At 54.0% G+C, this 27,845-nt stretch overlaps 5 protein-coding genes across 11 annotated transcripts; 2 read left to right on the top strand and 3 right to left on the bottom strand.

Annotated features, from left to right (window-relative positions):
- The first annotated feature begins 626 nt into the window (after positions 1-626).
- Positions 627-9,016, top strand: Ciao3 (cytosolic iron-sulfur assembly component 3). The gene is given in 12 exon segments (XM_048436119.3): positions 627-779; positions 1,855-1,950; positions 3,138-3,281; positions 3,556-3,688; positions 4,979-5,113; positions 5,529-5,647; positions 6,473-6,602; positions 6,943-7,015; positions 7,308-7,347; positions 7,349-7,446; positions 7,875-8,032; positions 8,179-9,016. Coding segments are annotated over 12 exon segments (1,431 nt in total). The 5' UTR covers positions 627-713; the 3' UTR covers positions 8,418-9,016.
- A 3-nt stretch (positions 9,017-9,019) lies between these two features.
- On the bottom strand, positions 9,020-12,169 carry Haghl (hydroxyacylglutathione hydrolase like). The gene is made up of 9 exons (XM_085694795.2): positions 11,698-12,169; positions 11,255-11,460; positions 10,924-10,988; positions 10,724-10,841; positions 10,529-10,637; positions 10,345-10,448; positions 10,050-10,151; positions 9,780-9,859; positions 9,020-9,455 (listed from the first exon to the last, which is right to left on the bottom strand). The coding sequence occupies exons 1-9, from the start codon at positions 11,882-11,884 to the stop codon at positions 9,287-9,289; spliced, it is 1,140 nt and encodes a 379-aa protein (XP_085550921.2). The 5' UTR covers positions 11,885-12,169; the 3' UTR covers positions 9,020-9,286.
- Positions 12,170-12,272: 103 nt separating this feature from the next.
- Ccdc78 (coiled-coil domain containing 78) lies at positions 12,273-16,531 on the top strand. Of its 2 annotated transcripts, none has more exons than XM_085694792.2 (14): positions 12,273-12,450; positions 12,657-12,773; positions 12,856-12,942; positions 13,161-13,277; positions 13,456-13,503; positions 13,587-13,660; positions 13,780-13,858; positions 13,943-14,068; positions 14,343-14,518; positions 14,645-14,726; positions 14,883-14,962; positions 15,397-15,463; positions 15,530-15,630; positions 15,721-16,531. In XM_085694792.2, exons 1-14 carry the CDS (start codon positions 12,391-12,393, stop codon positions 15,830-15,832), a joined length of 1,326 nt encoding a protein of 441 aa, XP_085550918.2. In that variant the 5' UTR covers positions 12,273-12,390; the 3' UTR covers positions 15,833-16,531. The 2 variants fall into 2 exon arrangements, with proteins under 2 accessions (XP_085550918.2, XP_085550919.2); XM_085694793.2 differs by having other exon boundaries at positions 12,278-12,450; positions 13,590-13,660.
- On the bottom strand, positions 15,927-20,064 carry Antkmt (adenine nucleotide translocase lysine methyltransferase). 5 transcript variants are annotated; one of them, XM_048436122.3, is made up of 5 exons: positions 17,399-20,064; positions 17,002-17,106; positions 16,779-16,919; positions 16,353-16,403; positions 15,927-16,199 (listed from the first exon to the last, which is right to left on the bottom strand). In XM_048436122.3, exons 1-5 carry the CDS (start codon positions 17,612-17,614, stop codon positions 15,969-15,971), a joined length of 744 nt encoding a protein of 247 aa, XP_048292079.3. In that variant the 5' UTR covers positions 17,615-20,064; the 3' UTR covers positions 15,927-15,968. The 5 variants fall into 5 exon arrangements, with proteins under 5 accessions (XP_048292079.3, XP_048292081.3, XP_048292083.3 ...); XM_048436124.3 differs by having other exon boundaries at positions 17,453-20,064; XM_048436126.3 differs by lacking the exon at positions 17,399-20,064 and adding an exon at positions 17,285-17,379.
- Positions 20,065-20,205: 141 nt separating this feature from the next.
- Metrn (meteorin, glial cell differentiation regulator) lies at positions 20,206-22,439 on the bottom strand. 2 transcript variants are annotated; one of them, XM_085694796.2, is made up of 5 exons: positions 22,226-22,439; positions 21,626-22,026; positions 20,745-20,804; positions 20,549-20,662; positions 20,206-20,482 (listed from the first exon to the last, which is right to left on the bottom strand). In XM_085694796.2, the coding sequence occupies exons 1-5, from the start codon at positions 22,321-22,323 to the stop codon at positions 20,346-20,348; spliced, it is 810 nt and encodes a 269-aa protein (XP_085550922.1). In that variant the 5' UTR covers positions 22,324-22,439; the 3' UTR covers positions 20,206-20,345. The 2 variants fall into 2 exon arrangements, with proteins under 2 accessions (XP_085550922.1, XP_048292078.1); XM_048436121.3 differs by having other exon boundaries at positions 20,206-20,662; positions 22,226-22,437.
- Positions 22,440-27,845: the final 5,406 nt, after the last annotated feature.

The raw sequence follows: 27,845 nt of genomic DNA, 5'->3' as shown, positions 1-27,845 counted from the left end.
CTGTCTTAAAGTCTCTCTCTCTCTCTCTCTCTCTTCTGTTAATGTTTTCCCACACTCCTGTCTTAAAGTCTCTCTCTCTCTCTCTCTTTCTCTCTCTTTATCTCTTTCTTTCTTGGTTTTGGTTTTGGTTTCTGGGGGGCAGGGTTTCTCTATGTAGTTTTGGAACTTTCTGAACAAGCTCTGTACCTCCAACTCACAGAGCTCCACCTGCTTCTGCCTACCTGGAGTGCTGGGGTTAAAGGTGTGCCACCACCACCCGGCTCTGTTGTAAAATCTTAACAGCACTTGTCGATTTAATTTTGGGTAAATCCATTCCAAAGCATTCCAGTGAACCAAAGATAATTTTGTGTTCTCCTATTGCAGGCACTGTATCTGGGCCTTGCTTGAAGGAACCCCGGATCCCACCACTACGTGCTGCGGGAGAGATTCTGGGGTTTCATTTTTTGCATTCTTTGCCTACACTACCCCTCTACACCACCACAATCCAAGGGAAGCTCGCGAAAATTGAACTCTGACAAACTTGGTGTTTTGCATCTGGTGGCCTGAGAGCTCAAGGCCGCCAGCAGAGGGCGCGCACCCTTTCCAAAACTTGCCCATGAGGAGAAATGAGCATGCGCATGAATTTGCGTTTTCCGGCAGAGTGGCGGAAGAGTCCTATCATTTGTGTCGTTTTGCGACACCCCCGTGCGACGCTCAGCGGCAGTGAGGCTGTCATGGCGTCGCCCTTCAGTGGGGTACTACAGCTGACCGACCTGGATGACTTCATCGGGCCGTCTCAGGTGGGCCGGCCATGGGCAAGTCGCGCAGGAGGAGGGGCCGGGCCTGGCCGTGCGCAGCGGGAAACCTCTCCCACCTGTGGCCTTTCCTGAGCACGAGACCCGACCCAGGGCCGGGTCTCAGTCAGTCTGGTTCACTTCTTACCAACACAGACAGCTAAGGCTAGGGAGGGCTGGGCAGCTAGCTATTTGACTCCAAGATGTCCAGGAGGGATTTCCAGAAGCTATGGGAGTCTTTAGGGGTGACAGTAAGGCTTAATGTCACATAAAAGGGTGTTCCAATAGTGTCACCCAACTTGTGATGCAGAGACACGATTGGGGCTGGACCAAGCCTCCGCACCTGTTAGGCATCTCTTCCCAACCCTCTCTCAGAACCAGTTTGTTCATCTCAGTGGAAGGGACCATGTTGAAGGGACAGGTGAGATGTTCGCGGGGGCCACAACCATAACTAATGTTCTTGGCCTTTCCTTGGGAAAGATACAAGGGAGTCCAGACAGCCACACCTGAAAACAAGAGCTGGTGCGCTTGCCTGGGTGTTCCTTTGTCCCCAGAGCTAGTAGTCGGTAGCCGAGCCCCACGACCTCTCTGAACTGGGGTATCTGGCCTGGGACTGGACATCTGAAAGGCTATCTCCTAGAAGGCCACCAAGGGTCTGGAGATGTTAAGGGGAGGCATGAAATTTCATCAGTGGCAACGATTGGAGGTGACTTCCAGATGTTTCCAAGGAAAGCATTCTTGCCTGGCCGTGGCCTCTTGACACTGTGTCTGATAGTGCTACTGTCTGACCTAGGAAGGACAGGCTTGTCGAGGTGTCTGCAGACATTAGCTTGCATACAGAGTCAGCACCAGATCCTGCTGATCTTGACCTGGAGAGTGAATGGCCTTGATGCTATCTTCACCTTGCACAGAAAAGGGTGGGCAACCAGAGCTCAGCATGGCTTCAGTGGCACGAAGGTGGTGGAACTGGCCTTGGTGGTGAGCCTCACTCTGGCCAGCAGCCAGCCAGCCCTGAGGCCCAGCATCCCCCAGAGTTACCTTCCCCTAATAGAGCCTGCTTTGGGATCTCTTCCTGGCGTAGAACTGCATCAAGCCTGTGAAGGTGGATAAGAAGCCAGGAAGTGGCATAGCCAAGATCCACATCGAAGATGATGGAAGTTACCTCCAAGTGAACCCAGTAAGGAGCCAGAGGTCTCACCGCATCCCTGATGGGGGTGGTGGCGGCTGGGGTGTGTGTCCTGGGAGGCAGATCTGAAACACACTTCATCCAGTCCCAGATGTGGCCACCCTGAAACTCCCTGCACCTCACCAGCTCTCTCACTGGTCACAGTCACCATGGGAGCTGGGAGGGTGAGTAGGGATGCCCAGGTCGGCCAGCCTGTCCTATTCTGCACTGGGCAGGGAGCGCTTTTGTGGAGATGGTGGATTTTTCCCACCTCCCCTTGTCCCTACCTCTAGTAGCATAAGACTTTGTGGTTTGGCCCCTTAAGCCCCCTTTCAATGAAAACTAACCCTGACTAGCTGCTCTTTGTACTCTAAGGACTCAGTTTGGAATCTCATGCCCCACTGCACTGAGAGGTGATGCCCAGCCATGGAACCCTGAATAGGGGAGGGGCCGAGCATGGGTTTGGAGAATGAGTGTGCAGAGCCCTGTGAACAATAGAGAGCAGGATCCAGCTGTGGCAGAGAAGGCCAGCTGTTTGTCCACAACAGTGACCTTGTGACACGATAGCACCAGCTAGACCCCAGTGCACCAGGAGGCCGTGGTTCTCAACAAGGGGTCCCATGGATGGAGGAACAGAGGAAGGAGCCCATCACCTTGTGCTGGGGGCTTTAAGGACAAGTGGCCTCATCTTCATGGTGCTGCTGCAGCCTAGTCTTTTGGTGTGGGCTAACCTCAGGTTGGGGCACTGGTGTAAAGCACAGGCTCAGGGAACAGTTCGAGGGACTTCTAACCCTCCAGTCTTACTCCTCTGATCAGTTTGGACCCCTGTAGCTCACCCGACTTATCTCAGACCAGTCTTCCATCTGTGTTGAGGGGCTCAGGCTGAGTTGAATCTACTGTCATGAAAAAACAAAAGTCAATAAAAGAGTGGGGCAAACAAATCCCCAGTCGTCTCTCCTGCTGCCTGTAGCTGATGTGAATGGGAGTCAAAAGGCTACTTGGAGCCGGGCGGTGGTGACACTCACCTTTAATCCCAGCACTCAGGAGGCAGAAGCAGGTAGAACTCTGTGAGTTCGAGACCAGCCTGGTCTACAAGAGCTAGATCCAGGATGGGCTCCAAAGAGACAGAGAACCCCTTAGAATGACTGCCCTGCCCATCCCTCACAAGACCCTGTGCTCCAGATTCTGCTCACCTGCAGGATGGAAGAACCCAGAAGCTGGAGAAGGCCAAGGTTTCCCTGAATGACTGCCTGGCATGCAGTGGCTGTGTCACCTCAGCAGAGACAGTACTCATCACCCAGCAGAGTCATGAGGAGCTGCAGAAGGTTCTGGATGCTAATAAGGTGAGCAGTGGGATCAGCCCCAGCAGCCCACAGCATACTTCATCAGGGGAAACTCACCTGGTCCACCCGTCTGACTTCCGTGACTCCTGCATCTTTAGGGGTTTTTTTTTTTGGCTCCTGTGTCAGTTCTCTGACACTAGAGTGTTAGACCTGGGGCTTTGGGTTCTCAGTGTCAACATGGCCGACTGTGGTGCGGCTGATGGCATCTGACCACCGAGGTTGGCCTCTGGCTCTCTGAACGGAGCCTGCACAGCCAGAGACTTTGGCATTACAGGTGGCAGCACCCGGTGAGCAGCGGCTGGTGGTCGTTTCCATCTCGCCCCAGTCCAGAGCGTCACTGGCTGCCAGGTTTCAGCTGGATCCCTCAGACACTGCCAGGAAATTAACTGCATTCTTCAAAAAAATAGGTAGGTGCAGAACCTTCGGAGAGCGAGGGCGGCTGGTGTCTCCCGCCCCCAGCGCACATGTCACTCACCCTGAACTGAACGTCGGGGCGACTCTCCTTAGTTTGACTTCAGTGTGAAGTTTCACTCTGGTGGTTGAGATTGGGACCTTAGGGGAGAAGCCACCTGAGTTCCGACTTTGTACCTTGGTTCTCTGGGTATTTTATAGATTCTTTTGGGTTTTGTTGTTAGTGTTTAGGTTTTGAAGACTAGGTCTCAGATGAGATTGGTCTGGAACTGATTCCCCCTACCTTCACCCAGCAAGTGCTGGAATAACATGCACATGCCTCTGTGCCAGGAGCTGGGGTGGAAGAGGACATGGGTGTTTAAAGAGCCCCCTGCTAAATTGGGGTCCGAGTACCAGAGTGACCAGCAAGCCATCCTGGGGAAGTGGAGGGACTGGGCATGGACATTCGTGGTGCCACCTCTCCAGAATGCTGCTCTCATCTGTTAGGAGCAACTTATTGTTCACCGTGACCAGGAGTCTCTCAGGGGACACCTATGGGTAGGCGGGCATCCCGTGCTCTTGTGTGACACATGTGTATGATGAGGCCTGACCCTTGCTGTCGTTCCCAGGGTCCTAAGAAAAGCCAGCATGGGGGTAGGTGGTTCTGAGAAGAGAAGAGCATTCAGTCCCGCATCACCTAGGACAGTTCCCAGTCGCAGGGAGGACTTAAGAGCCAGGAGCACAGTCTTCCACTGGGGTCCTCCAGGAGCTTCAGCTTCTGGCTTAGGGCAAGCAGGCAGAAGTCTACACATCTCACAGTGACAGAGTGGCTGTTGAGACACATCTGCACAGTCCATGCAAGGGTGCATATGGCCATACAGGTGGCCCCAGCCCTGAGGGATGTGGTCGTCAGAAGGAGGCCAATGGATAAGGCGGAGATGTCTGTATGCACCATAAGTTAGACCAGAGGAGGCAAAAGCATCCAGGGGTCAAACCCTACTGGTATGAAAGACTTAAACACATTCAGGATATTGCCAAGAAGAGTATGTTCTTTAGGAATTCAATATAGGGGACAGTGGTGGGGCCACTGGACAGCTCTTGGGTCATTTAAACAGCAGGTGCTGTGCCTGGTAAAACAGTACTTCCTAATGTCCCCATAGAGATGACGTGTTGTGGTACCAGTGGGGCAGAGCCCTGCTCTTGCCCTGTGGTCTACAGTGCTTCTCCACTTAGGACAGAGGTGTTCAGATGCTAGTTTTTGCTGTGGTTAAGGCTAAGGAGCATGCTCACCTTCCATTGCCTTCCAGGGGTACACTTCGTTTTCGATACCACCTTTGCGAGGAACTTCAGCCTCTTGGAGAGCCAGAGAGAATTCGTGCAGCGGTTCCGAGGGCAAGCGAACTCCAAAGAGGCCCTGCCCATGCTAGCTTCTGCTTGCCCAGGTATGTCCAGATCACCAAGTTAGGACTCCAGAGAGGCCCTGCCCATGCTGGCTTCTGCTTGCCCAGGTCTGTCCAGATCACCAAGTCAGGACCTGATAGACTGACAGCTTGTCAAGGAAAATGGGAGTGATTGGGAGGGGTTACCTGGAGAAGGGTGGAAATGTCAGTGCCTAGGAGGTGCCTAAGGCCCAGGACATCACCTGCAGTCACCAGTTCCCATTGGTGATCACCTAGATGCCAGCCTTCCTTGTGACAGTGATGACGGGAGGAATGTCTTAATGCCACAGTAATTTCTTGTATGAATCGATCCACCCCCAGAATGTCATGTCACTGCCAAGAGGAGAAGAGCTGTTTGTGAACCACCCCCAGGCCTGCCCCATGCACACCCCAGACCTATTTGTTCCTTTTGGCTCAGGCTGGATCTGCTATGCTGAGAAGACACATGGCAACTTTATCCTCCCCTACATCAGCACAGCCCGGTCCCCACAGCAGGTGATGGGCTCCTTGGTCAAGGACTTCTTTGCCCAGCAACAGGTAGGAGGACTGGGCATCCCCAGGCAACATAATGAGTAGCAGCCATCTGTGACACAGGAGTGAGAGATGGGCTGCTGGCTGGCCAGTGATCCTTTGCCTGTGACCATGCACCTCTGGCCGTGTCTAGGTGACTGAAACCTAGTGGTAGCTGCCAGTGGAGTAAGCTTGGCCTCCGGATCAGTCTCGCCCAGCTTGTCAGGCACCAGGGGGCCCACTTCTGATATAAAGGCACTTCTCATGTGACTCCACATTTAGGGAGCAGGGGACCAAGGGCTAGAAGCACAGTCCATAGACTGCTGGGTGAGCAAATCAGATCTCACCTGAGGTCATTTCCAGTGAGTTACTGGACCCAGCCTGAAGAGACCCATTGATGGAGGATGAGGAAAGGAGGTGGCTTCCATTGTGCCCGAAATCACGAACACTAACATCAACCCCGTGCGTCCCCTCTGTGTGTGCACGGTCATACTTCCCTCGAGTCTGTGTTGTTTCCTCTGTGACCTGTCATTCTCTCAGAGGCAGTGAGAGCCTATCTCCTCTGCTGCCACTGGCTGTTAAGGACAGAAGCGGAGAGATAATGTATGACCTGGTCACAGGGTGGCAGTGGACAGAAGCAGGAGATGATGTATGACCTGGTCACAGGGTGGCAGTGGACAGAAGCAGGAGATGATGTATGACCTGGTCACAGGGTGGCAGTGGACAGAAGCAGGAGATGATGTATGACCTGGTCACAGGGTGGCAGTGACCTGAGTGGCCACTCACGTTTCAGTGAGGCCGCTTCCGAGCTTGGTTCAGATGGGACTGAAGCTTTCGGTGCTCTCTCTGTAGCATCTGACTCCAGACAAGATCTACCATGTGACAGTGATGCCCTGCTATGACAAAAAGCTAGAAGCGTCCAGACCTGACTTCTTCAACCAGGAGTACCAGACCCGCGACGTGGACTGCGTCCTTACTACAGGTGCAGCCACCCTGCAGATCTCTGCCTCTGCGGTCTCGGGGCTCCCCTCAAGCCAAGCGCTGGAGTCCAGTAGACAGTAGGGGCTTCCTGCAGTGCCGCCAGGGTCCTATGACCAATGGAACCCCAGTATCGTGTCCTTGCTAGTTCAGAAATGAGTCTTGAGGGCAGGCAAGATCTCCCTGGTTCCCTTTACAATGCTCCAGGCAGGAATGCCTTCCAATGGGTCTGAAGAGGCTGACTGGACTCGCCATCCCACCACAAACTGGCATGAGTGTCCCTTTGGGAACACAGACACTTGGCATTCTGAGACCAACTAGAGCATGTGCTGTGTCCTCTGCAGGAGAAGTCTTTAGGCTGCTGGAGGAAGAAGGAGTCTCACTCATGGAGCTGGAGCCTGTGCCCCTGGATGGCTTGTGAGTTGGTGGTGGGGACTGAGAACCTATATTTGGGATCAGATGCTGCCTGTGGGGTGGGGCAGTGTCTTGTCCCCTCCTTTCTACCCAGGCTGCCTTCTGGTTGACTCCAGACCTCCCCAGAGCCTGGCTGGGGCCCAAGAGTGGCTGAGTTACAGTATCAAAGCAAGCCTGCTCTAGAAGCCATCTGAGCTTCCCAGGGCCACCATAAGAACAGTTCTTAAGGTCTGACTACAAGGGACTTCAGCTGTATTGAGCCCCAGCCTCCTGCACTGACCCGCCCCTCTCCCAGAACCAGTAGTGTGTCTGCTGAGGAGCCCACCAGCCATCGGGGGTGGCGGCTCAGGAGGCTACCTGGAGCATGTGTTCCGGCACGCGGCCCAAGAGCTCTTTGGAATCCATGTGACGGAAGTTACCTACCAACCCATGAGGTTAGCAGGGCAGGCACTGAAGTGAACCTGGGGGAAAAGACCCCTGGATCCCTTTGCACAAGTGGGCCTCCTCTTATGAGCGTGAGGCGTGAGCACTCGCCTCAATCTCCTCAGTAGGGGTCCTGAGCCTGGGCAATACATGCAAGGACCAGCGGGGCCTGGCATGGGGACAGCCCCTGGGGCTGGGCTGTCATACCTTGCTGGGCTTCATGACTGCCCTGTGCTAGTTAGGGAGATCAAGGTTGGGGTGAGATTGCCTGGTGGGCCTAGGAATACAAGCTGTATCCTCCATCATCCCTTCCCTGCCTGCAAACAGAAGAGGACAGAGCCATATGGTCGTGTGCTGAGCCCCAGAGACTTCTGCATCTGCACAGGGACAGGTCTGCATGGAAATGTGAGGTTTCCCAACCCTGCTCCTACACTTTCAGGAACAAGGACTTCCAGGAGGTGACATTGAAGAGGGAAGGCCAGGTGCTCTTGCGCTTTGCTGTGGCCTATGGCTTCCGCAACATCCAGAACCTTGTGCAGAAACTGAAACGAGGCCGCTGTCCCTACCATTATGTGGAAGTCATGGCCTGCCCTTCAGGTAGTTCCTCATAGCGTAGCACAGCAGCCTGCCACCAGTGGGAGGTGGAAGGGGTTGGACAGGAGGGGGGCCTGTCCCGTCTCCACACCTGGGGGTCAGGGAGCTCACCCTGACTTTCCACCACCATGCCCTGTACTCTGCCACAGGCTGCTTGAATGGAGGGGGCCAGCTCAAGGCTCCAGATATGCAAGGCAGGGAGCTCCTCGAGCAAGTGGAAAGACTGTACAGCATGGTGAGGAATGAGGCACCCGAAGATGCCCCTGGGGTCCAGGAGCTGTACCAGCATTGGCTGCAAGGGGAGGGCTCTGAGCAGGCCAGCCGCTTGCTGCACACGCAATACCATGCCGTGGAGAAGACCAACTCAGGCTTCAGCATCAGGTGGTAGGAGGCCTCAAGAGTCTGAGAGAGCCCCAGGAGCCAACTCCAAGACTCCCAGAGACCATGTGGGTATCAGCAACAGAGAAGACACCAGAGAGCTTCAGAACTCAAGGAGAGCTACAAGGATGTATTGGATTCTGTGCTAAAGTGGGACACTGGCTGCACACGGCTCCTTGAGCACATGACCTGCGTGCCTCTGGTTGGTAATGTTGCCTATGGCCTGTGCACTTCCAATTCCACACTGAGCTCTGCAGAGTGGGGGTGCAGGCAGGATTGTGGGGGCCAAGGAGGCTAAAGGTTCAATGAGTTTCCAGAATCTCTTCTTCTGGCCCAGGGCCATGGGCATATTCCCTGCCCTGCCCTCTGGCTATAGTAGCCTGTGTATGAGAGGTTTCCTTTCTGTGGCTAACCCCTGAAGCTACAGTGTATAGGGCGGGTGTCAAACCGAAACCTAGTGGGTGTCAAACCTGACTGTTCCCTTGGGCGTTGCTGTCTGGGCAGTCTGTCAGCACCAAGCCTGTGTGGCTGTGAGAACCGTAGTTGAGTCTCACTGAGCTTGGCTCTCACCCAGCCTCACCACTAATAAACAGGTCTGCGACTCTGGAAGCATCTGCTGTGTGTCTGGCACCACACTGGGCCTTGCCAAGTTTTATTCACCCTTGTCAGTTCCCAGGACATGTATGTCTCGGGGCCCACAACAGCCCCTTCAGAGATTCACTTGTGTGACCCCATGAGCAGTAGAGAGAAGGAAAGCACCATTTGTTGGTTCTTCAGAGCAGAGTGGCAGGGCCTGAGAGGAATGTTCTGGAGGCCAGGGTTCCAGTCAGCCTGAGGTCAGGGGAAGGGATATGGAGACAAGCAGGCTCCACCCAGGGCTCATTTTTCTTGGGGTGTACTCAGAAGTCCCCACTGCAAGGCCAGGAGTGCCCGAACCTGAGGCTGTGGTGGCTCCAGAGCGAGCTGGAAGCGTGCTCGCTCCCTGCAGAGCACCTCCAGGACCTGGGCTGGTGCCACCTGGCCTGTGAACTCACGAACTGGATCCTCTCTGCAGGGAAGAGTATGCTGGGGAATTATGGGGCTGGCCAGCTGCCCATAGGGGTGGGGCCCAGCCGGCTAGTGGATGGAAGGAAGAGGGCCCTTAACAAATGCCCTTCCCTGGTGCCAGGGACATTCAGCTCAATAAATAGTCCCTGGATACTACTAACTACCCAAATGACTGCCAAAGAGGCCCCAAGGATGCCAGGCTAGTCCTGAGACTACTCCATGGGGAGACTCCAGCTGGCAGTGTGCATAGCCTCTTGAGGCTGCCCCACCCACTGGTATGGCTCAGGCCCCACCACAGAAAAGCCCAGGGCACAGCCATACTTACGTCACCCTCAGGAAAGGGTTGTACAAGAGTTCCTCGCCTAGTGTCGAAGGCACGGTAGGTATGTCATCATCGTCCCTCTTCTGCAAAGAGCACAGGCCCCTGGTCACAGCTGGGCTGACACCTGACAGCCACAGGGAGACTAGGGTAGGTGACAGAAGGTCTCCAGCCAGCTGGAGCCAGCAGAGGTGTCATTCTGACTCTCCATGACTTTCCCCAAACTTCGGGAAGACTACTGCCCCATCCCTGTTTTGGAGCCAGAAATGGATGCACCTGGGCCCAGGACAGCTTGGCTCGCACATGGTTGTTGCAGGGCTCCACCTTCTGCGCAAACTCAAGATTGCTCAGTGTATGCTCATGACCACAGAATACCTTCTGTAAGAAGAGGAAGCTCAGTGAACACAGATCACCCCAAACCAAAGGAGGGGCAGGCACGCATCCCTAACCTAGCATCCAACCCACCCGGGTCTACATCAACTTTACCAAAGCAGGACAGGCACCGAAGCACAGGTTGTACCAGGGAGAACTCCAGTATCAAGCATGTGAACCCCACAGAAGGCTCTCTCACCGTCTGGGGTGGTAAGGTGCCCAGAGTCTTGGCCAAGCTCTGGTACATCTGCTGGGCAGTGTCCTCCAGATGCCAGCCACAGCCTGCCACTGACAGAGCATCCCCTAGGGAGGAAAGAGGGTCAGAAGGGGTAGGGAGGGCACAGCGGAATTGCATAAGTGGGCGAGTCCAGGCTGCAAGGTACCAGAAAAGAGGGCTGGTGGGTCCGGGCATTCATCCTCCCACAGGAAGTAGCACATGTGGCCAGAGGTGTGACCCGGCGTCAAGAGGCACCGCACGTGGATGGCCCCAAACTGCGATGTTGAGGCATTGGACCTGTGAGGACTGGTGGGCAGGCCCAGGTCAGGACCCTCCCCACCCCTTCTGGGTGCATACTTACCTGAAGCTCCTCCCCATGTGCCAGCCTGCGGGTTAGTGCACAGATGCGCTCATCTGCTCCCATGACCGCCAGTCCTGGCTGCAGGTGCACCAGCTCTGCATTTCCACGTGTGTGGTCCCTGTGAAAGTGCAGGGGCCTGGTCAAGTCGAGGTGCTAGGGAAGGAACATGCCTTAGGCCTGCGCGCACACCCTCTACTCACCAGTGGTGATGGGTGGTCAGCACCGTGGTCAGAGACACCCCCTCGCGGCTGGCAACCTCCAGCAGCTGGAAAGGATGGAGGTGTAGTGCCGTGGGCCACCCATCCTTAGTTTCAGGGCTTAGTTCTACAGGCAGGCCCAGGACTCAGAGCAGTAAGGGTTAGGGGAAATATCGGGCAGACAATTACAAGAACTGGAGCACCACGAACATCAAAGGTAGCTGTAACTTCAGGGGAACCCAAAGATAATATATCAAATGACATAAAACTATAGGAGTCTGCTCTAACCAGAGTGGTAGGGAATCCCTTGATGGCATTCTTTGTCGGTCCTCACCCTCTTGGGCACAGCCACATCCACAGCCACTGCCTCCCGTGTGTGCTCCTCAATGATCAGGTACATGTAGTTGTCTTCAAGTACCGGGATGACTTTGACCTTCATGGTCGCAGACCTCAGCCAGTCCACACCTTCTCCAGAAGAGGCAACACAGCCTAGTGAATCCCTTCTCCTGAGCTGTACGAGGTGGGTCAGCCACACACACACTGGGGGTACAAAGAAAGAGTTGCTCCGCTGCCCAAGATCTTCTCAGAGGACCCACTTCAGATCCAAAACTCAGGGGCCGGCGCCCCTTGTACCAACTTCACCTTCCCCCAAAAGTTACACAGCAATGCGGCTTCCTTTAGCTCCGCCCCCGGTTCTGCCTTCCTTCACAGGCCCCGCCTCTCTCAGCTACAGTGAGACCCCAAGATCTGGGTCGACCTCATTCCCTTCTCACCCACACGTAAGCCGCCAGTCTAGCGTCCCTGACAGGTCGTGGCCTCTGCCCACCACACTCCCCCTCTCTCCGGGCGTGACCCTGAGCGCTGCCGAGACCTGACAAACGACTGCAGGAATTGCGCATGCGCAAAAGGGAACAGGCACCAATAGAGCACAGTGTGGGATGGTGAGCGTGCTCCAACCCAGCATCAAGAAAGGGCACCTCTTCCAACTTATCCTTCCTGATGCCCATGTTGAGCTAGTTCGTGCGGTCCACTGCCCCTGATTATGCCCGCTTCTCTCTGACAGAAGGGTGTGTCCAGTTTGTTCACCTGCTGGTGTGAGTTCTGCTGACACAAGAAGATAGGTAAGAGTCTAGTTACAAATCCCTGCAGGAGGCCAGAATTTCCCACATAAAGACAAATAGTGCCTACAATTGCAGTACAGGTTTGGCGTCGTCTTGCACTTCTGGATCCAACTGGCCTGAAATAAACTGGTTGCCTTTCTATATTTCCCAGATGGCATGGGGCCCATGAAAGAGTGAAATGTGCAAGGAGTTGAGCACTCCCCTCTTCATGAGCACTGAACGGCCTTGCCCTTCCTTGTAGGCAGGATGGGTAATCTCTAAGATCAACAGAGGCCTTGGCAACACTCACAGCAACAGCCGGGAAGCAGGCCACGATCAGACAGATCCCTAGCCAGGATTTCTCTCCACTATGGAGTATGTGGCAGCCCCAAGCCCCAGGCCAGGTGTCCCACTTCAAGTCACAGAGAATGTGAGTCTTTCCAGGACACGGATGTTGCCTTGGGGTCCTTCCTTTCCTTCACAGACCAGAAGGGAACAAGTCCCTGGATCTTGTGTCTGTTCCTGCCCAGGGAAGGAACTGACCTTGTTCAAGAGGAACGTAATGCCTCTATAAGAGTGGGGTCCACAGCCCGGGCTGGAGATCCACCTAAATGTGTGTGGGGGGTGCCTTCCCAGGTTGTTCCAGGAACTGAGGATTGGCTACCAAGAGTTTCTGGACAGCCCACCTGGGCTACAGGCCTGGAGGGAGAGTATCAGACAGATCCAGAGCCCAGTGAGAAGCAGCGGTTGCAGGTAAACGTGGGGCTGTGGGGTTCTGTAGGAACAGAGAGCCCACAAAGCCACTGGCAGCATCTCTCACCCTGGTTACCCACAGATTTCCAAGGAGCTAGTTGACCTTCAGATTGCAACCCACCGCCTTCGTGAACAGCATGAAGCTGAAGTCTTCGAGCTGAAGAGGGAAGTGAGTAGCCAAGCAAGCTAAGTGTGTCAGCCTGGGCGCATCCAGGAACAGAGTGCGCACCCAGGACACACACCATTAAGGGGTTTAGGTGCCTGGTTATAAACATGCACTTTGTGTTTGTGGGCTTTTACCCGGCCCTGTGTATATGCTCCTGCATGAATACCTGCGAGTGCTGCAGGTGATCCAGCAAATAGCCTGCTCATCCTTGATGTCCACAGGTTCTTAGACTGGAAAGTCGGGTGCTAGAGCTAGAACTGCATGGAAATGGTGACTGCCGGGGACATGGAGTCCAACCAGCAGCCAATCCGGGGCAACACAAGGTGCCACCACCAGAGGTCAGTGGAGAAGCCCAAGCCTGAATGTGTCACCTACAACAGACTCCAGGTCACCATGAGCACGTAGAGAGCTGGGCTGGGCACCTCCACAGGGGCAGTGAAACAAGTACCCACTGCCCCCTCCCTTCCCCTCACCTCCTCTCCCCCCCCCCCCCTTGCTTCCCTTCTAACCATAAAGGTGCAGCTCAAGCAAGACAGACTCTCTGAGCCTGAGACCCTGAGCAACGTGAGTCCACAGCCACCTAGCACGGGGGTGAGGGGGTGGAGGAGTGGGGGGTTCCTCTCACACAGCCAGCTTTTGTTCACCAGCAGAAGCTGCAGGGAGAATTGAACTGGGTCCTGGAGCATCACAGAGTCAGACAGCAGGCACTGGAGACACGAGTGTGAGTTTCACTTTGCCCAGAACCAGCTTTGCCCAGAACCCAGTGGCCTGCAAGGTCCTTCTTCAGGGGATGAAAGAGCGCCTCACTCTGGCCTAGCTGCACCTGTACTGTGTTCACAGGGCAGTCCTAGGCCGGCAGTTGCAGAGAGCCCAAGAGGAAGCCAGGGCAGCCGGTCAGCGGCTGGCTGCCCAAGCAATGGTGAGGGTTTGCCCACCCTATGAGCCTCAAGATCTAGCAGGAGGGAGTCCTACAAACAGAACCAGAGCCTTTTGTATGTTCCAGGTGCTGTCGACCTGTCAGGATCAGCTCCGGCAGGCTGAAGCTGAGAATGCTCAGCTACAATTGCAGCTGAAGAAGTTGAATGAGGAGTATGCTGTCCGGCTGCAGCGCTACGCCAAAGAGACAGTGGTGAGCACTTTGTCAGGTTCTGTGGCAGTCGGAATGGCCTCTGAGTCTTGAGGAATGTGAGCCTGGCCTGGGCGTGCTGGACACCCAGATATGGGGAACTTTGTGGTGCTAGGTCCCTGCACAGCCAGCTGTGGTAGGAGGTGAGGTTGGGCTCAGTCAAGTGCCAGCCTACCCAACTCAAGCCCAGTTTGACTACAAACTCCTACAGTTTGACTGCCTAACCTAATCCAAAGCCAGCCCCAACCCTAGCTTCGTCCTATCCGATCTCCTCCAGGAGACTGCCAACAGTACAGATCAGGCAGCCCTTCAGACGTTCCTGGAGGCCACTCTGCAGGACATTCGGGCCGCACACCGGAGCCGAGAACAACAGCTGGCCCAAGCGGCCCGGACCTACCGCAAGCGCCTGGTGGATCTGAGCCGGAGGCAGGAGCTGCTGCTATCTACCTGCAGGTAGGTTCCACCCTGTCCTAGGTACCTGGGGTGAGGTGGCCCCATATGACCTGCACTGTGGCTCAGCATGCTACAGAAGCAGTCCCAGGCACACATAGATCCCGACAGGGCACATGGTACTCCCAGGTCTACTTTTGCAACAGCCATCGACCTGGAGCCATTATCCATGCATTGGGCCACTGAACTCAGCCACCAAAGGGAGGATGAGGTAAGGCTGGGGCCCAGGTGTCCCATCCCTGCTGCCTGAAACTGCCTTGAAGTCCAGAGCCCCTGCACTCCCCCCAGGCCTCATCCCAAGCTCAGAGCCTTTGAAGCAGTTGGCTTTGTTCAGTCAATCAAGGGACCCCACCATCTGCTTTTACAGTATGGCCGATATAGGACACTGCTACTGTGCCCTGAGAAAGGATCTGGTGCAACTTCCAAGGAAGGCAGGTCACAGCCACTGTGAGTGCCCTCCTGTTGGTATATGGGAGGTCTAGGAGTCAGGCAGACAGAGCCAGAAGCTGCACATCCTTCACTGATTCTGCCAACCCTATCCCTGCTCGGACTCTTTGTTGGTATGGGGGACACTGGTAATCATAGGAAAACTGGATGGCTACTTTGTTAAGCATCTGATAGGTGAAACTCAAGTTTGGTGGGAGCTAAGTCTGATGACATGGCCAGCCCTGGCTTTGGGCTTCTATACCTGCTCTATAGCAGGCAGGCTCTTGGAACATCATCTCCCAGGGACTGGGGGAGGCACCTAGTCTGAGCTGGCCAGAGTGTTCTGCTGGTACAGATACTCCAGGGCCCCAGGTAGTGCTATAATGTCCTAACACCACACAGCAGGTATTATGCCTACCTTGGAAACTGCTCCTCCTGCCCTCCTCCCCTCACAGGGCCCGCGATACTACATCCTGGTCCCAAATCCAGCAGAAGTTGCGGGACTTCTCCCAGGATACCCAGGTAGTAGACAAGATGGGGACCCCTTCCCTACATCCTGCCCTGGCTCATGACTCATTCCTCCACCAGGTAGAGCTTGAACGAGAGCGGGCACAGCTGATGGTCCGGGCCACCATGGCGGAACAGCAGCTTTCTGAGCTACAGGAGTATGTGGACCAGCACTTGGGCAGGTAAGCTGGGTGTGACCCCAGGGCCCTGATCTAGGTGGAAGGGAAAGAACCCATGGCCGCACATGTGATTGGTCTGGTCATCCCCATCAGGTACAAGCAGGAAATCCAGAGACTGAGGAAGCTGGTGAAGACAGGAGATCCCCAGGGAGTAGAAGCTATACCTTCCTCTAGGCCCCGGCGCCCAAGGACCCGGAGTCACTAGCTAGCTAGTCTCCCAGAGGCAGCACAAATCAAACCTCTTCACAGCCAGCATGGCATCTGCTGCACAGCCTATTCCATGGAGTGATGAGTCAGGATTGAACTCACAGAGTCTTTATTATATTCAGTCAACCAGCCTGTCAAACTAAAGTCCTAGGGATGGAGGTAGAACTGGACTCTGGGATGGCCTTGCTGGGCACCCCGCAAGAAGACACAGTTGGCCCAGCACCATGGACGTCATAGGCCCAGACTCTGTCCACGCCTTCACCCACCACAGCTACAGGCTGCCAGGTGGGAAGGGGGAAACGTCCAGATACCACACGGGCCCCTGCAGGTAGTTCTTTTTGCAGCTTATCTTCCAGCAGTGGGAGCTGTGAGAACAACAGGGGGGAGGAGGGCACAGGAGCGGGTAAGAAAAAGCTGCCCCACCCATGTAGGCCCAGAACCTATTCCAGGCATCAGAGCAGCCAAGAGCCAAGAGTGTAGCCCTGACCTCCCAGCAGAACAGCAGACCCAAGACCTACCACACTGGGGGCCAGGAACACAGACACATTGTGACAGTCTCTGAGGCTCACCTGCAGGAAACAAAGATAAAAGCTGGAAGGCATGGGGTCACTGAGCTCTGGCCTCCAGCCCACCAAGGTATCAGTATGGTAGCACTCAGAGCATGAAACCTGGGAGATAAAGGTATCTGAGCTATCAATATGACTCAGTCTATAGAGTGCTTGCCTAGCATATACAAAGCCCTGGATAAACTAGGTCTGATGGTACAGGCCTGTAATCCTAGCACTCAGGAGGTAGAGGCAGGATTTTAATGTAATCCTAGGCTACATAGTGAGTTTGAGATAAGCCTGGACTAGAGACTGTGTCTCAGAAAAAATAAAATAAAAGAAAAAAAGATTAAAACAAAAGAAAGAAAGAAAAAAAGAAAATGAAGTGTGACAGGTTACCTTCCAAAGATCTTTCCGATGGTAGCAGACACTCCCAGAACAACCAGCCCTCCAGGCATGCAGCCGTGCAAGTCCCACAAGCCACGGGTTCAGCTCATACCCCACAGCTGGACGGAGACCACATTGGTGGGCCGCCAGCACCTATGAGAGCCAAGAGTGTGGGACCTGGATGTAAGGAAGGGGCCACCACGGGAGGGACGACGAACAGACACACAGGCCTTACGATCCTGCCATCACCAGAGCCTAGATCCACCATTTTTCCAGGGCGGCCTCGTAACAGCGACAGCACGTGCTCAACCTGCCGAGCACTCGCACCAATGTAGGGCACCTGGAAAAGGAATTTGGTGGAAAAGGAACAAACCGAAGCACCAGGTTGAAGACCTTTGCGTGCCTTACTAGCTTTCCTTCCTTAGCTATCTGCCATACCCAGTGCAGCCCCACCCACCCTCCTCACACACCACTGCCCGTAACCCGTCAGTAATTCAGTCCTAGCTTCATTTATATACCCTTGGTCATGACGACAGGCCCAGGCCCTGCAACATAATATTAGTTCCACCTCTCCGTACGTCCATTCGGTCCCTCACCGTAATTGGTCCCGCCCATCTTTACAAGCCACTTACGGTAGCCTTAGTCCCTCCCCTTGATCTCGCACTAGTTTTGGTTCTGCATCGCACCTGCAGCTTTAGAGGCACACGACGGAAGCCCGGCTGCAGAAGCAGCGCCCACACGGTGTAGGCAACCAACCCGGAGCCTGTCGCCACTTGCAATAGCTCCAGCAAACTCGGCCGCCTCTCGCGCAGCGCAGTCAACGCCTCGGCCGGGTCGTCGTGATCCATGGTTGAGAGATACGCAATTCAGAGCCGTCCCTCCCAAGGCCCCCAGCCGAGAACTGGAGGCAGCTGCCCTCCCGGTTACCCCCGGCCTGAGCCGTAGTCTCTGCTCGGCGCCTAACCCAGTCGCAGCAACGACTGCATTAAGTCTAAGTAGAAGCCGGTATCAAACGCCGGAAGTGGAGGGGGACCGTCCGGCCCGTCCGTCACTCATTCTTCCCCGCCCAAGCGGGCGTGGCCCCTCCCGTGGGTTCCGGGTGATGGTAATCGAGTCCCAATGACCCAGGCGATAGGCGAACCTTAGAGAGTTTGCCCCTCGTGGGTCTATGGTCCAGGATCTACAGCGGCTAGCCTCTGGGTCTACCCTGAAGACAACTATATGGAATCTCTGGTCTGGATCCCCGAGGCCATACCGTTCCTCCCGCGCAGCCCCGGGTTAAAACCAGGGCCACTGTAACTGGAAGTCATTCTTTTGAGGATTCTGCTGACCAAGACTTTCTGAAAGCCTACCAAACACCCATAAATAACCCACGGAGGACATCCTTCCAGTCCCTCCGACAGTGACGACAATTAGGAAGAAAATAGAGGGTGTTCTGGGGTCGAAGGAGAGGGGCGGGTAGATACAGACAGATGTAGGCTCTCTAGTGAGTGTGGAGGGAGGGGGCCGGATGTGAGAGGCTGGGTGCTGGCAGCTGGCCCAGCCTGGGGTGAAAGACAGCCCAGGAGCCCGGAAGATCTCCTTCCTTCAAAAATAAAGGGTTGAGTAACTCCTAGTAAGGCCCTGCATGGAAACAGATAGAGCCTTGAGTCAATCTGTTGGACCCGACCACCCACATTAAAGCCAAATGGCCGTGAATGTCAGTTCCTCCTTGTCTATGCACAGTCCTGTCCTGATTCTCCTCAACTCTCTCTAGTAGAGACCGTGATGACTTCCAAATTGAGGTGCCCAAGACCACTACCCTGTCACCCAGGTGCAGTGTTTTCCTCCAAAACAATCTGAAGGACGGGTGTCCCAAGGCAGCAGGAGTATGCGTATTCTGTGAAGAGAGGCTCTGCTCTACCCAGCTCAGAATCTGGCCACTGGGAGAACTGGAGCGCAGCCCTCCCTCTCCCACACACTGAATTCTAGACAGGGCTGCTTGAGCACAGCTATTCTTGTCTGCTGCTCCTGGCAGTATTCTCCAGCCTAAAGCACCCAGAAAGCGCTGGCAACTCTACCTGACACTGGCACCCACACAGAGCCCCCTGGTCCTCTGGTCCACACAGGTTTTTCCCAGGCTAGCTCCTGTGATTTTAGCCCACCTGCTCCCACACGCCACTCCCCCATCCCTGCTTCCACTTTGGGGGCCTTTGTCACTTGATCCCTGGAGCAAACATGAGGCCACTGGCCCAGTCTTCCCCTACACCCAGATGGAAAGGTGCCAGGGTAAGCCCTTAGCACTTCACGGAGTTTGGGAAAATGAGAGCAAGTAGCAGGAAGCCAGTTCTGAGGCAGATGGAAGAAAATGGCATCACCTGCTCTCCAAGAGCGATCTCTGGCCCTCATCGCCCCTCCCACTCCATAAGCAGGCAGTCTAAGTACTGGTGGCATGCTCTCTGCCCACCCCCAGAATATACAGGCGTGATTTAAGCTATCTGCCTATAAACATTTCAAGGTAGCCGTTCCAGGGCCTATATAGGGTGTGTCACCACCAGGTACCTTCACTGGCACAGTCTGGAGCAAGGAACCATATGTCTGGTCCCTGCCCAGCCTTGCCCCTCTCTCAGCCTGTTTCCTACCAAAGAATGAACAACCCACTGGGACTGATGATGGATGAAAGCCTTAAAGGGGGGCATGCAAGGACAGAAAGCCATTTCTGGACCCCCACTCCACTTCACTCAGCACTGGAGCTGAAGCAGTTTCTCAGAATCATGAGAGAGAGGTGGCAGGAATGTGCTTGGTTGGGGCCTGAGAAACCTAGGGCACACACCTCACTTTAGGGCTTTCAGGCCACAGGCTTTGTCTGTCCAGGGTCTCACTAGCCCTTTACAAAATAAAGAGGCCCAGGAGGAAGGCAGGGATGGCAACAATGGGGCCAGCGGCGGGAAGCAGTCCTTAGAGACCCCATTGTGCACTTATCCCGCCGGAAACGAACAAGCAGAATCCTGCAATGGAGACCCCACACCCTGCAGGCGCTTTGCCATGTCTGGATGCTCAGCACGTCGCAGGGGCCTCCGGACAGAGGGGCCCATTCTTCCCCAAGGGCGGGACCAGGCCAAGGATGACTGTATGGCTCACAACGACCATGGAAGGGAATGGCACATCGCCAGACTACAGTACTCCTCCCTAACGGACCTCGTTCAGAGCGGGAAGTGATGTCTGTCTGCTTGCCCCCCAGGTCACCTAAAGAACCCCAAGTAGCCCAAGTCTTGAGATTTTCAGCACTCCTGCACTCAGCCCCAGGAGCACCCTGGATTAGAGGAAAACAGACTCATTGGTCAGCTGGGTCAACAGGGCAGGCAGGCGAAGAAGGGTTAGGAGGGCAACAGAGGGGAGAGCAAGTAAAGTGAGGCCGGAGCAGAGTTGGGTGTGTCACAGAAGACCAAGTCTACAGTGGTTGGTGTCATCCAGTTACTTAGTATTCTATCAACTCACTGCAGGTACCAGGATGCCATCTGAGCCACACCCTTCCTACCACCCCTCCCCAGTACCCCATTTCCCAGCAGAAGGTCTGGCAGGGACTTGCTCCCAGGTCTCTCAGTCCAGTGCCACCTCACATGGGTTGAGGTGGGCTGTAAGGGCAGCTGTATAGACACGGCTGAACTCTTGGAAGCGGGGAGCACAGCCCAGCCAGGCTTCGCCAAATCGGCTCCAGCCCATGAAAAGGAAGGAGCCTGGGCCAGGACGCACACCGCAGCGCAATAGGGTACGAATGGAGGTCTGGCCCAGGCCCTCGGAGCCTTCTTTCTGGAACAGGGGCAGTGTCTGGCGGATGACACGGGTGGCCACCACAGTGATGACTGACTCTTGCAGCTCCATGTCATGGGTGACCCCATGGATGGTTCCATGGATCACTGTGAAGAGACACGGGAGCTAGTGGCGGGCATGTGGGAATGTGGGGCTGACTCTAAGCTCCCCCACAACAGGAATACTCACCGAAGTCACTGGTGCATGCAGCCAGAAGGAGCTCGGCATCACTGCAGGGCCTGCAGGCACCTAGCATGCAAGGCAGGTCATCAGCCAGGCCTGTGCTCTCTCAGCACAAGCCCACAGCTCCTCCCAGCAGGAAAAGGCTCCAGAGCTGGTGGTTAAACCCTTCTCCCAGCAACCGTACAGCCTGAAGACACCAGGAGTCGTGGCGCACCCTGCAGGCAAATGCCTACTGATGGACACCTCGGTGCCTCACACACATTCTTGCACACCCATCTCGTAGTAAACTCATACCAATGCCAAAGAACATTCTATGACCTCTCAGAGCTGCCTCCCAGGCCCAGCTAGGGTGGCAGGACAGTCTGGTGAACTCTTGTTCTGGGGTTCCCCAGCTAGGACAGAACAGTTAGAGCCATCCCCTGCAGGGTCAGGCTGCAAGATTCAGAAGAGCAAAGCACTGGGCCTGGTGCCCTGCAGGGAGGCAGGGCAGGCGTCTCCATGGTGACGAAGAGGCACACTGGACTTTTGTTGGCTGGGCTGGGGGAGGGGAGGGAGGTCACCACCAGGCCAGGGAGCCCTGGACAGCTCTGGCCATAGGCTTTGATTCTACCCCAGTACACCCCTTCCCCCAACCCTCCAGACACCAGAGGCCCAAGGGTGGCCTCTCCTGAATTTGCTCCCTCTTGCTCTTTCCCTAAAATGAACCCTGAGGAGGAGGAAAAGGAGGAAACGCTCCCAATCCACCTCCCTATGACCTGGAAGCCACTCTCCAACAGAGTGGTCTCTGTCAAGCTACGGATGGAACCTCTGTGCGGTGGGGTGTCAAGGCCTGGTTAGAACGCCACTTCCAGACACCAACCTTCTCCTCAGTCAGTCTGGTCACTCACCTTCTACACCAGGACCTTGGGCCTGGGGAGGCATTTCTGCACGCTGGTCCTCATGCAGCTCAAAACGAAAGGCAGCAACTCTGCGGCTGATGTCGCGGTGTGGTGTGGCCTGCAGGAAAAGGGCCCGGCGCTCGCGGGGACCCCATCGCATGCAGCGGCCGCCAGCCAGGTCTGGGCCCTCGGCCAGAAGCAACTCTAGGTTGCCGCCCATCCGTTCAGCGAAGACCTGGGCACCAGCGAAGGGCCGCGTTGGGCGCAGACAGACGATGCTGGGCCGCGTGCCCGGATCGGGGCTGTCCAGGGTCAAGCGCAGCGCCCCGGCTGGGTACAGCCACTCGACAGCGCCCTTAGTACAATCCAGGGTCAGCTGCCCCACGCTGCCGGGCTCCTGGGTCAAGCCGCTGAGGACAGGACGGTGGTTCTCAGGCAGGTGGCCCTTGTTCCCCTAGGCGGCTCACCCCCTTTCCCGCAGCTACCAACACCTGCGTCCACTCTGTGGAACAGGACGTTGAGGTCTGTGCTGCCTCAGTTCCCAGTGGGAGGGAGGCCCCCAATAGAAGATGACAAAACCCCTCCCACAGTCCCTCCTGGGGACCGTACCTGCCCCTCCAGCTGCAGCGGTCCTCGGAGTAACCGGCACGAGCAGACACTGCCAAGAGGCCGCAGCATAGCGCGCAGAGAAGCACGGCTACCGGCATGGTTCGGGGACGCGCCGGGACCTCGGGCTGCTGCCCCGGGAGGGTCGGGGCCGCAGCGCGAGTAGCCCGCGGTGCGGCCGCCAGGCCCGGCGCGTCCCCACAACCGGCGAACCCTCTGCGCAAACCCCTTTGAGCTCCCCGGAGTATGGGGGCGGGGCCTTTGCTCTCGGACCAATCGCCACAAACCCCAGAACTTTCCGCCAATTGTAGTGCCCTCGTAGGGGCGGGGCGGACTGAAGGCGGGAGCGCGGTCCAGGGCAGGGATGGAGTAAGTAGCGTTCCTCTCTCCCCTTTGGGCAATCCCCAGTGCCCTGGAACCTTTGGCGAGTGGGTGGGAGTCGCTGTCGACTGGAATCTGGAAAGCTGCTCAATTCATTTGGCGTTCACTGGACGTCAGTAGTATTGTCCATTCCCGAGAGAGTGGAGTCTGCAGCCAACTTTTGAACACTAGTACCCTGGGGCTGGTACTCCAAGGAAGAGGAATTAGAACCCCTGTGTTCCTACGTCCCATAAGGGAAGGTACAGAGAATCCTGATTAGCCTCGGGCCAGCGTGATGGAACTAAGCCAAGCCTTGTATTTGGGGAAGAGGAAGAGGGGCGGCTAGCTATAGAAGGAGCAGCGTGGCAGGGCGGACCTCCTGCAGTATACTTTTTCAGACCCATCTGCACATTAAATAAATTCCATGAAAAACTCTGTCACTGTGGAGACCTGCCTGGGGATCCACAGACTGGAAGCAAAGCCTGGAATTACTTGCCCTTGCCACAGGGCAGTCCCTGCAAAGTCAAGAGCAACTGAAACAGAATCTCAAAGATAGCCAGGAGGCCTGGGGATAAGGCTACAGTGCCCGCCACTCAGGCATGAAACCCTTGTAGTGGGTCGTGCCTCTAATCGCAACACTCAGCAAGTAGAGGGTGGAGAGCAGATGCTCAAGGCAGTGCGTTGAAGGCCTGTCTGGGCTACATGGGACCCTCCTAGAAGGAAAAGCAAACAAACAAAAACAAACACACTAGAGTCAATCTGAACCTTCCCTCCACCAAAGAGAAGCACTTCTTTGGAAGGGTGGAGGGGACTGAAGTCAGAGGGAAGCCTTGGAAGTCCCTGAAGGTCTCTTTTCCAACTCCAGGACTCTACCTCTGTCTCCGCTGTCCTCCTGGTTCCTTTTGAAACCTTCCAGTTGGCCAGGACCTGGACTCAGGGACAGATGAGACCCAGTGGTCTCATTGTTGGTATCAGTTAGTCCTGCTGCCATCTACCCTGTTCTTGACTCCAAGGCCCTCTCAGACTAATAGGTGGTGCAGCTGGCTTCTTGCCCCAAGCAAGGGAGTCTAAAGAAGGTATTATAATAGTCAAAGGTGAAAGTGACCAGAGCCTTCTTGATGTGTGTGTCTGTCCTGTAAGAAACATTAAATAGCCGGGCAGTGGTGGCGCTCACCTTTAATCCCAACACTCGGGAGGCAGAGGCAGGCAGATCTCTGTGAGTTCAAAGCTAGCCTGGTCTACAAGAGCTAGTTCCAGGACAGGCTCCAAAGCTACAAAGAAACCCTGTCTCAAAAAAAAAAAAAAAAAAGAAACATTAAATATGAGTCTTTCCTATTGAATATTACAAAAGTGTGGTTATAGCAAAGAATTCAAGGGGGCTGGAGAGATGGCTCAGAGGTTAAGAGCACTGCCTGCTCTTCCAAAGATCCTGAGTACAATTCTCAGCAACCACATGGTAGCTCACAACCATCTGTAATGGGGTTTGGTGCCCTCTTCTGGCCTACAGGCATACACACAGACAGAATATTGTATACAAAATAAATCAATAAATATTTTTAAAAAAACAAAAGCAAGGAATTCAAATCTTTTTATTTCCCCACTTTGTAAGACTTTAATGCAAATGTGTTTCTCTGTGCAACAGCCCTAGCTGTCCTAGAACTTGCCTTGTAGACCAGGCTGACCTCGATCTGCCTGCTTCTGCTTCCCAAGTGCTGGGTTTAAAGGCATGGGTCACCACCACCTGGCTTTGAATTTATTTCTAAGAGTGAAGCCCAGATTCCATCATAAGCCCTTGATGTCAGTATGAATGTGCAGGGTTTGGTGCTGGCTCTGTTAGTTTCAGTTTTTCTTTGTTCTTGCCATTTTTCTCTTTGAGAATGTAATAGTTCATTCAGTGCTACTGTATATTGGAAGTATGTAACTTATTTTTTTGGAGTTCATAGTTAGTTTGCCTTGAGGGACTGGAGAGATGGCTCAGTGGTTAAGAGCACTGGCTGTTCTTCCAGAGGTCCTGAGTTCAATTCCCAGCAACCACAATAAATAAATAAATTGAGAGAGAGAGAGAGAGAGAGAGAGAGAGAGAGAGAGAGAGAGAGAGAGTTTCCCTTGAACCTGGCCACACACCTTTAATCCCAGCACTCAGGAGGCAGAGGTAGGCAGATCTCTGAGTTCAAGGCCCGTCTGGTTTACATAGTGAACTTCAAGACAGCTAGGGCTGTGTAGAGAGACTCTGTCTCAAACAAACAAAATGATAAACAGAACAAGTACTAAATAACCAGATATGGTGTTGCACACCTTTAATCCCAGCACTCAGAAGGCAGAGAGAAGAGGATCTCTGTGAGTTTGAGGACAGCCTGGTCTACTTAGAGAGGGCCAAGACAGCCAGGACCACATAGAAACTTTGTCTCAAAGAAACAGCAAATAGGCGGTGGCGGTGCACACCTTTAATCCCAGCACTTGGGAGGCAGAGACGTCTCTGTGAGTTCAAGGCCAGTCTGACCGACAGAGCAAGTTCCAGAACAGGCTCCAAAGCAACAGAGAAACACTGCCTCAAAACAAACAATACTAAAATAAAATGGACTGGAGAGTGGCTCAGTAGTTAAAAACACATTACTTCAATTGCAGAAGACCTGAGTTGTGTTCCCATCACCCATATGGAGAGGATCACAACAGCATGTAACTCCAGCTTCAGGGGGTTTGATGACTCCTGTCTCCACAGGCACAAGCATTCACATGCATGTGCATTATGATCACACATACATACACCAAAGTAAAAAATAAATCATAATAAAATATTAAAAAAATATCACTCAGACTGATGAAAGTATAGCAGATGCCAAGGCATTTACAGAAGGACACAGGATATCTGGGTCAACCGTGGATGTCCAGGCCTAAGCACTTTGGTCATTCTTTGGCGGGCTCCTCAGCCCTAGACTCTGAGGCAGATAGTAGTCTGCAGGCGCCCTCTAGTGGTGATATCGGGCATGAGCAGACCAGTTTCAGAGACTTGTCTTCCTAACTAGCCTTCTTCTAGAGAAACGGCTAGAGTCCTAGCAATAAGAGGGACTCCAAAGGGGTAACCTGGTCTGAAAGAAGTTCTCATCGGACCTGAACCTCTGTGTTAGACTTGTCTTTCCCCATCTTTATCTCTAAACAACATTTCAATGATTCTATCACCAGGGGAGAAGAGCAGAGCAGGCGCGGCTTCTCACAACTGTCGCAGAAAGGGACACTGAGCATCATTAGCTACCAGAACGCTGGTGCCCATGGACATAGATCTCAGAAAGCCATGACTAGCTTCATAATCCAACATACCAGTTACAGGTCCGTGTAGATAGATATCCAGAGTAAATGAGCAAACAGAGAAATGAGGGCTTCTCAAATCTCAGATAAATCTTACTTATGTTCAGCTTGGGGTTTTCCTTGAGTGTCTTAAAGTTTAGAGCTCTGATCTTAAGGACAAAGTCAGAACAAAATCCACAGAAGGAACTCAAGTCAAACAAAGGCGTACTTCAAGAAGTTGGGAGATGGTGCGTGGATGCTTGTGACCTCCTGCAGAAGACTGCAGAGACCCTACAAGAAGTTGCTCCACACTGCTAGTTTGCCTGGCTTTAGACAGCAGCATGCAGCACCTCAAAACCTTTGACCCAAAGGGGGTTTTCTAGTCACTTTCTGTTGCTCTGGTAAAACACTGAGGAAAACAAACTCAGGAAGTAAAAGGTTTAATTGACTTATACTTCCTTGTCAGAGTCTGTCAGTGAAGGAAGCCAGGGCAGGAACTGAACACGGGGAGCTGGAGGCAGGCACTGAGGCAGAGATCACCGCCAATGCTGCCTATTGCCCACTCTCCCTGGCTTGCCCACCTACCCAACACTGGCACCTTCCACAGTGAGCTGGGGCCTCCTATATCATTTAGCAATTAAGAAAACGTCCTTTTCAGGTGGATCTCTGAGTTCAAGGCCAGTCTGGTCTATAGAAATCCCTGTTTTGAAAAACAACAAAAGAGCCTCTTTTGTTATTATTATTGTTACACACACACAAAGAGAGAAAAAGAGAGAGAGAGAGAGAGAGAGAGAGAGAGAGAGAGAGAGGAGCTCAGAAATAGGGAAATGCCTCAAAGACACGCCTACAGGCCAATCTGATGGAGGAAATTTCTCAGTTGAGGTTCTCTCTTCCCAAGCGTGTTAAGTTGACAACCAAGAGTAGCTATCACAGTGGTTGTCCAAGCTGGAAACCATCCTGAAACCTGTTTCCTGTCCTGGCTACCTCGGGGCCTTGTACTGCACCTCATGGGATGCAGTGGGTAGCAGCAGAGGCCCAGTTGTCTACAAATGTCACCGTTCAGCCTGCCCACCTCCAGCCACGGCTGTCCCCACAACACAGGCCTTTGCAGGTTGAGGACATTGATGGTATATCCACAGTGTGCTGGACCCTGAGCAGAGCAGAGGACAGGTAGCCCCAACCTCCAACAGGAGAGCTGATGGCAGACATGTGGTTGACTCACAGTGAGTGAACCATCTAACGAGGTCATTTGGGAAAGAGATTCAAGTGAGGAGAATTGACAAGTTAAAGAGACTATGGCCCCAGGACCAAGGGCTTTAAACAAACACAACCACAAAATATAAATGGGAAAGATGGCATGTTCTGGCTGAAAAGATGACTCGGTAGTAAAAAGCACTGACTGTTCTCCCAGAGGTCTTGAGTTCAATTCCCAGAAACCACATGGTGGTTCACAACCACTTGTAATGAGATCTGGTGCCCTCTTCTGGCCTGCAGGGATACATGCAGGCAAAACACTGTATACAGAATAAATAAATTTAAAAAAAAAAAAAAAAAAAAAAGATGGCAGGATCAGCTCCCAGTAGGTCTACTACTGGGAGCGAATGAAAATTAGGTTTCTTCCTGATCTTGTGAGAAAAACTAGAAAAGACGATAAGTCTCCCGCCTGCCCAAGACTCCCCTCTTCTAGATCTCAAATTTCACTTGAAGCCATGTGGGGACTAGATGTAGCTGGCCAGAGACGCTTTCTTTGTCTCTAGCTAAACCTGTGGCACCAAGACCCTTACAGCTAGAATTGAGCATGGATGGGGCTGCTGGGTGTGAATAAGGAAGACAGTTCCTACAAGGATGAGCAGGGGATATCGGGGACCCAGGAAAGAGTACCAGCGGTTCCTACTGTGAGCGCTGCCTTTGGTTACTGTACCCAGCTGGACCTTGGCAGCTTCAGGGTGATTCAGTCATCATCCAGGACATAATCATAGCT

The sequence above is a fragment of the Myodes glareolus genome, chromosome 9 (assembly GCF_982192425.1).
Source record: "Myodes glareolus chromosome 9, mMyoGla1.1, whole genome shotgun sequence".
NCBI classification, from domain to species: Eukaryota; Metazoa; Chordata; class Mammalia; order Rodentia; family Cricetidae; genus Myodes; species Myodes glareolus.
Note: the sequence above shows the minus strand (reverse complement) of the source record. Positions and strands in the feature narration are given on the sequence as shown.

Excerpts from the sequence above, each read along its gene's own strand:
- Ccdc78 (XM_085694792.2), top strand. The coding sequence starts at position 12,391 with ATGGAGTATGTGGCAGCCCCAAGCCCCAGGCCAGGTGTCCCACTTCAA. Across the intron at positions 13,859-13,942 it reads GGCTGGCTGCCCAAGCAATG|GTGCTGTCGACCTGTCAGGA; the intron begins GTGAGGGTTTGC and ends TGTATGTTCCAG. Across the intron at positions 14,519-14,644 it reads CTGCTGCTATCTACCTGCAG|GTCTACTTTTGCAACAGCCA; the intron begins GTAGGTTCCACC and ends TGGTACTCCCAG.
- Antkmt (XM_048436122.3), bottom strand. The coding sequence starts at position 17,614 with ATGGATCACGACGACCCGGCCGAGGCGTTGACTGCGCTGCGCGAGAGG. Across the intron at positions 17,107-17,398 it reads GGGGAGGGACTAAGGCTACC|GTGCCCTACATTGGTGCGAG; the intron begins GTAAGTGGCTTG and ends TTCCTTTTCCAG. Across the intron at positions 16,200-16,352 it reads TGTTCCTGGCCCCCAGTGTG|CTCCCACTGCTGGAAGATAA; the intron begins GTAGGTCTTGGG and ends TTGTTCTCACAG.
- Haghl (XM_085694795.2), bottom strand. The coding sequence starts at position 11,884 with ATGCTGGGTTGGAGCACGCTCACCATCCCACACTGTGCTCTATTGGTG. Across the intron at positions 11,461-11,697 it reads GCTAGACTGGCGGCTTACGT|TGTGTGTGTGGCTGACCCAC; the intron begins GTGGGTGAGAAG and ends TTGTACCCCCAG. Across the intron at positions 9,860-10,049 it reads CCAAGCTGTCCTGGGCCCAG|AAGAGGGACGATGATGACAT; the intron begins GTGCATCCATTT and ends TGCTCTTTGCAG.
- Metrn (XM_048436121.3), bottom strand. The coding sequence starts at position 22,323 with ATGCCGGTAGCCGTGCTTCTCTGCGCGCTATGCTGCGGCCTCTTGGCA. Across the intron at positions 22,027-22,225 it reads CGCTGCAGCTGGAGGGGCAG|CGGCTTGACCCAGGAGCCCG; the intron begins GTACGGTCCCCA and ends TCCTGTCCTCAG. Across the intron at positions 20,663-20,744 it reads TGCATGCACCAGTGACTTCG|TGATCCATGGAACCATCCAT; the intron begins GTGAGTATTCCT and ends GTCTCTTCACAG.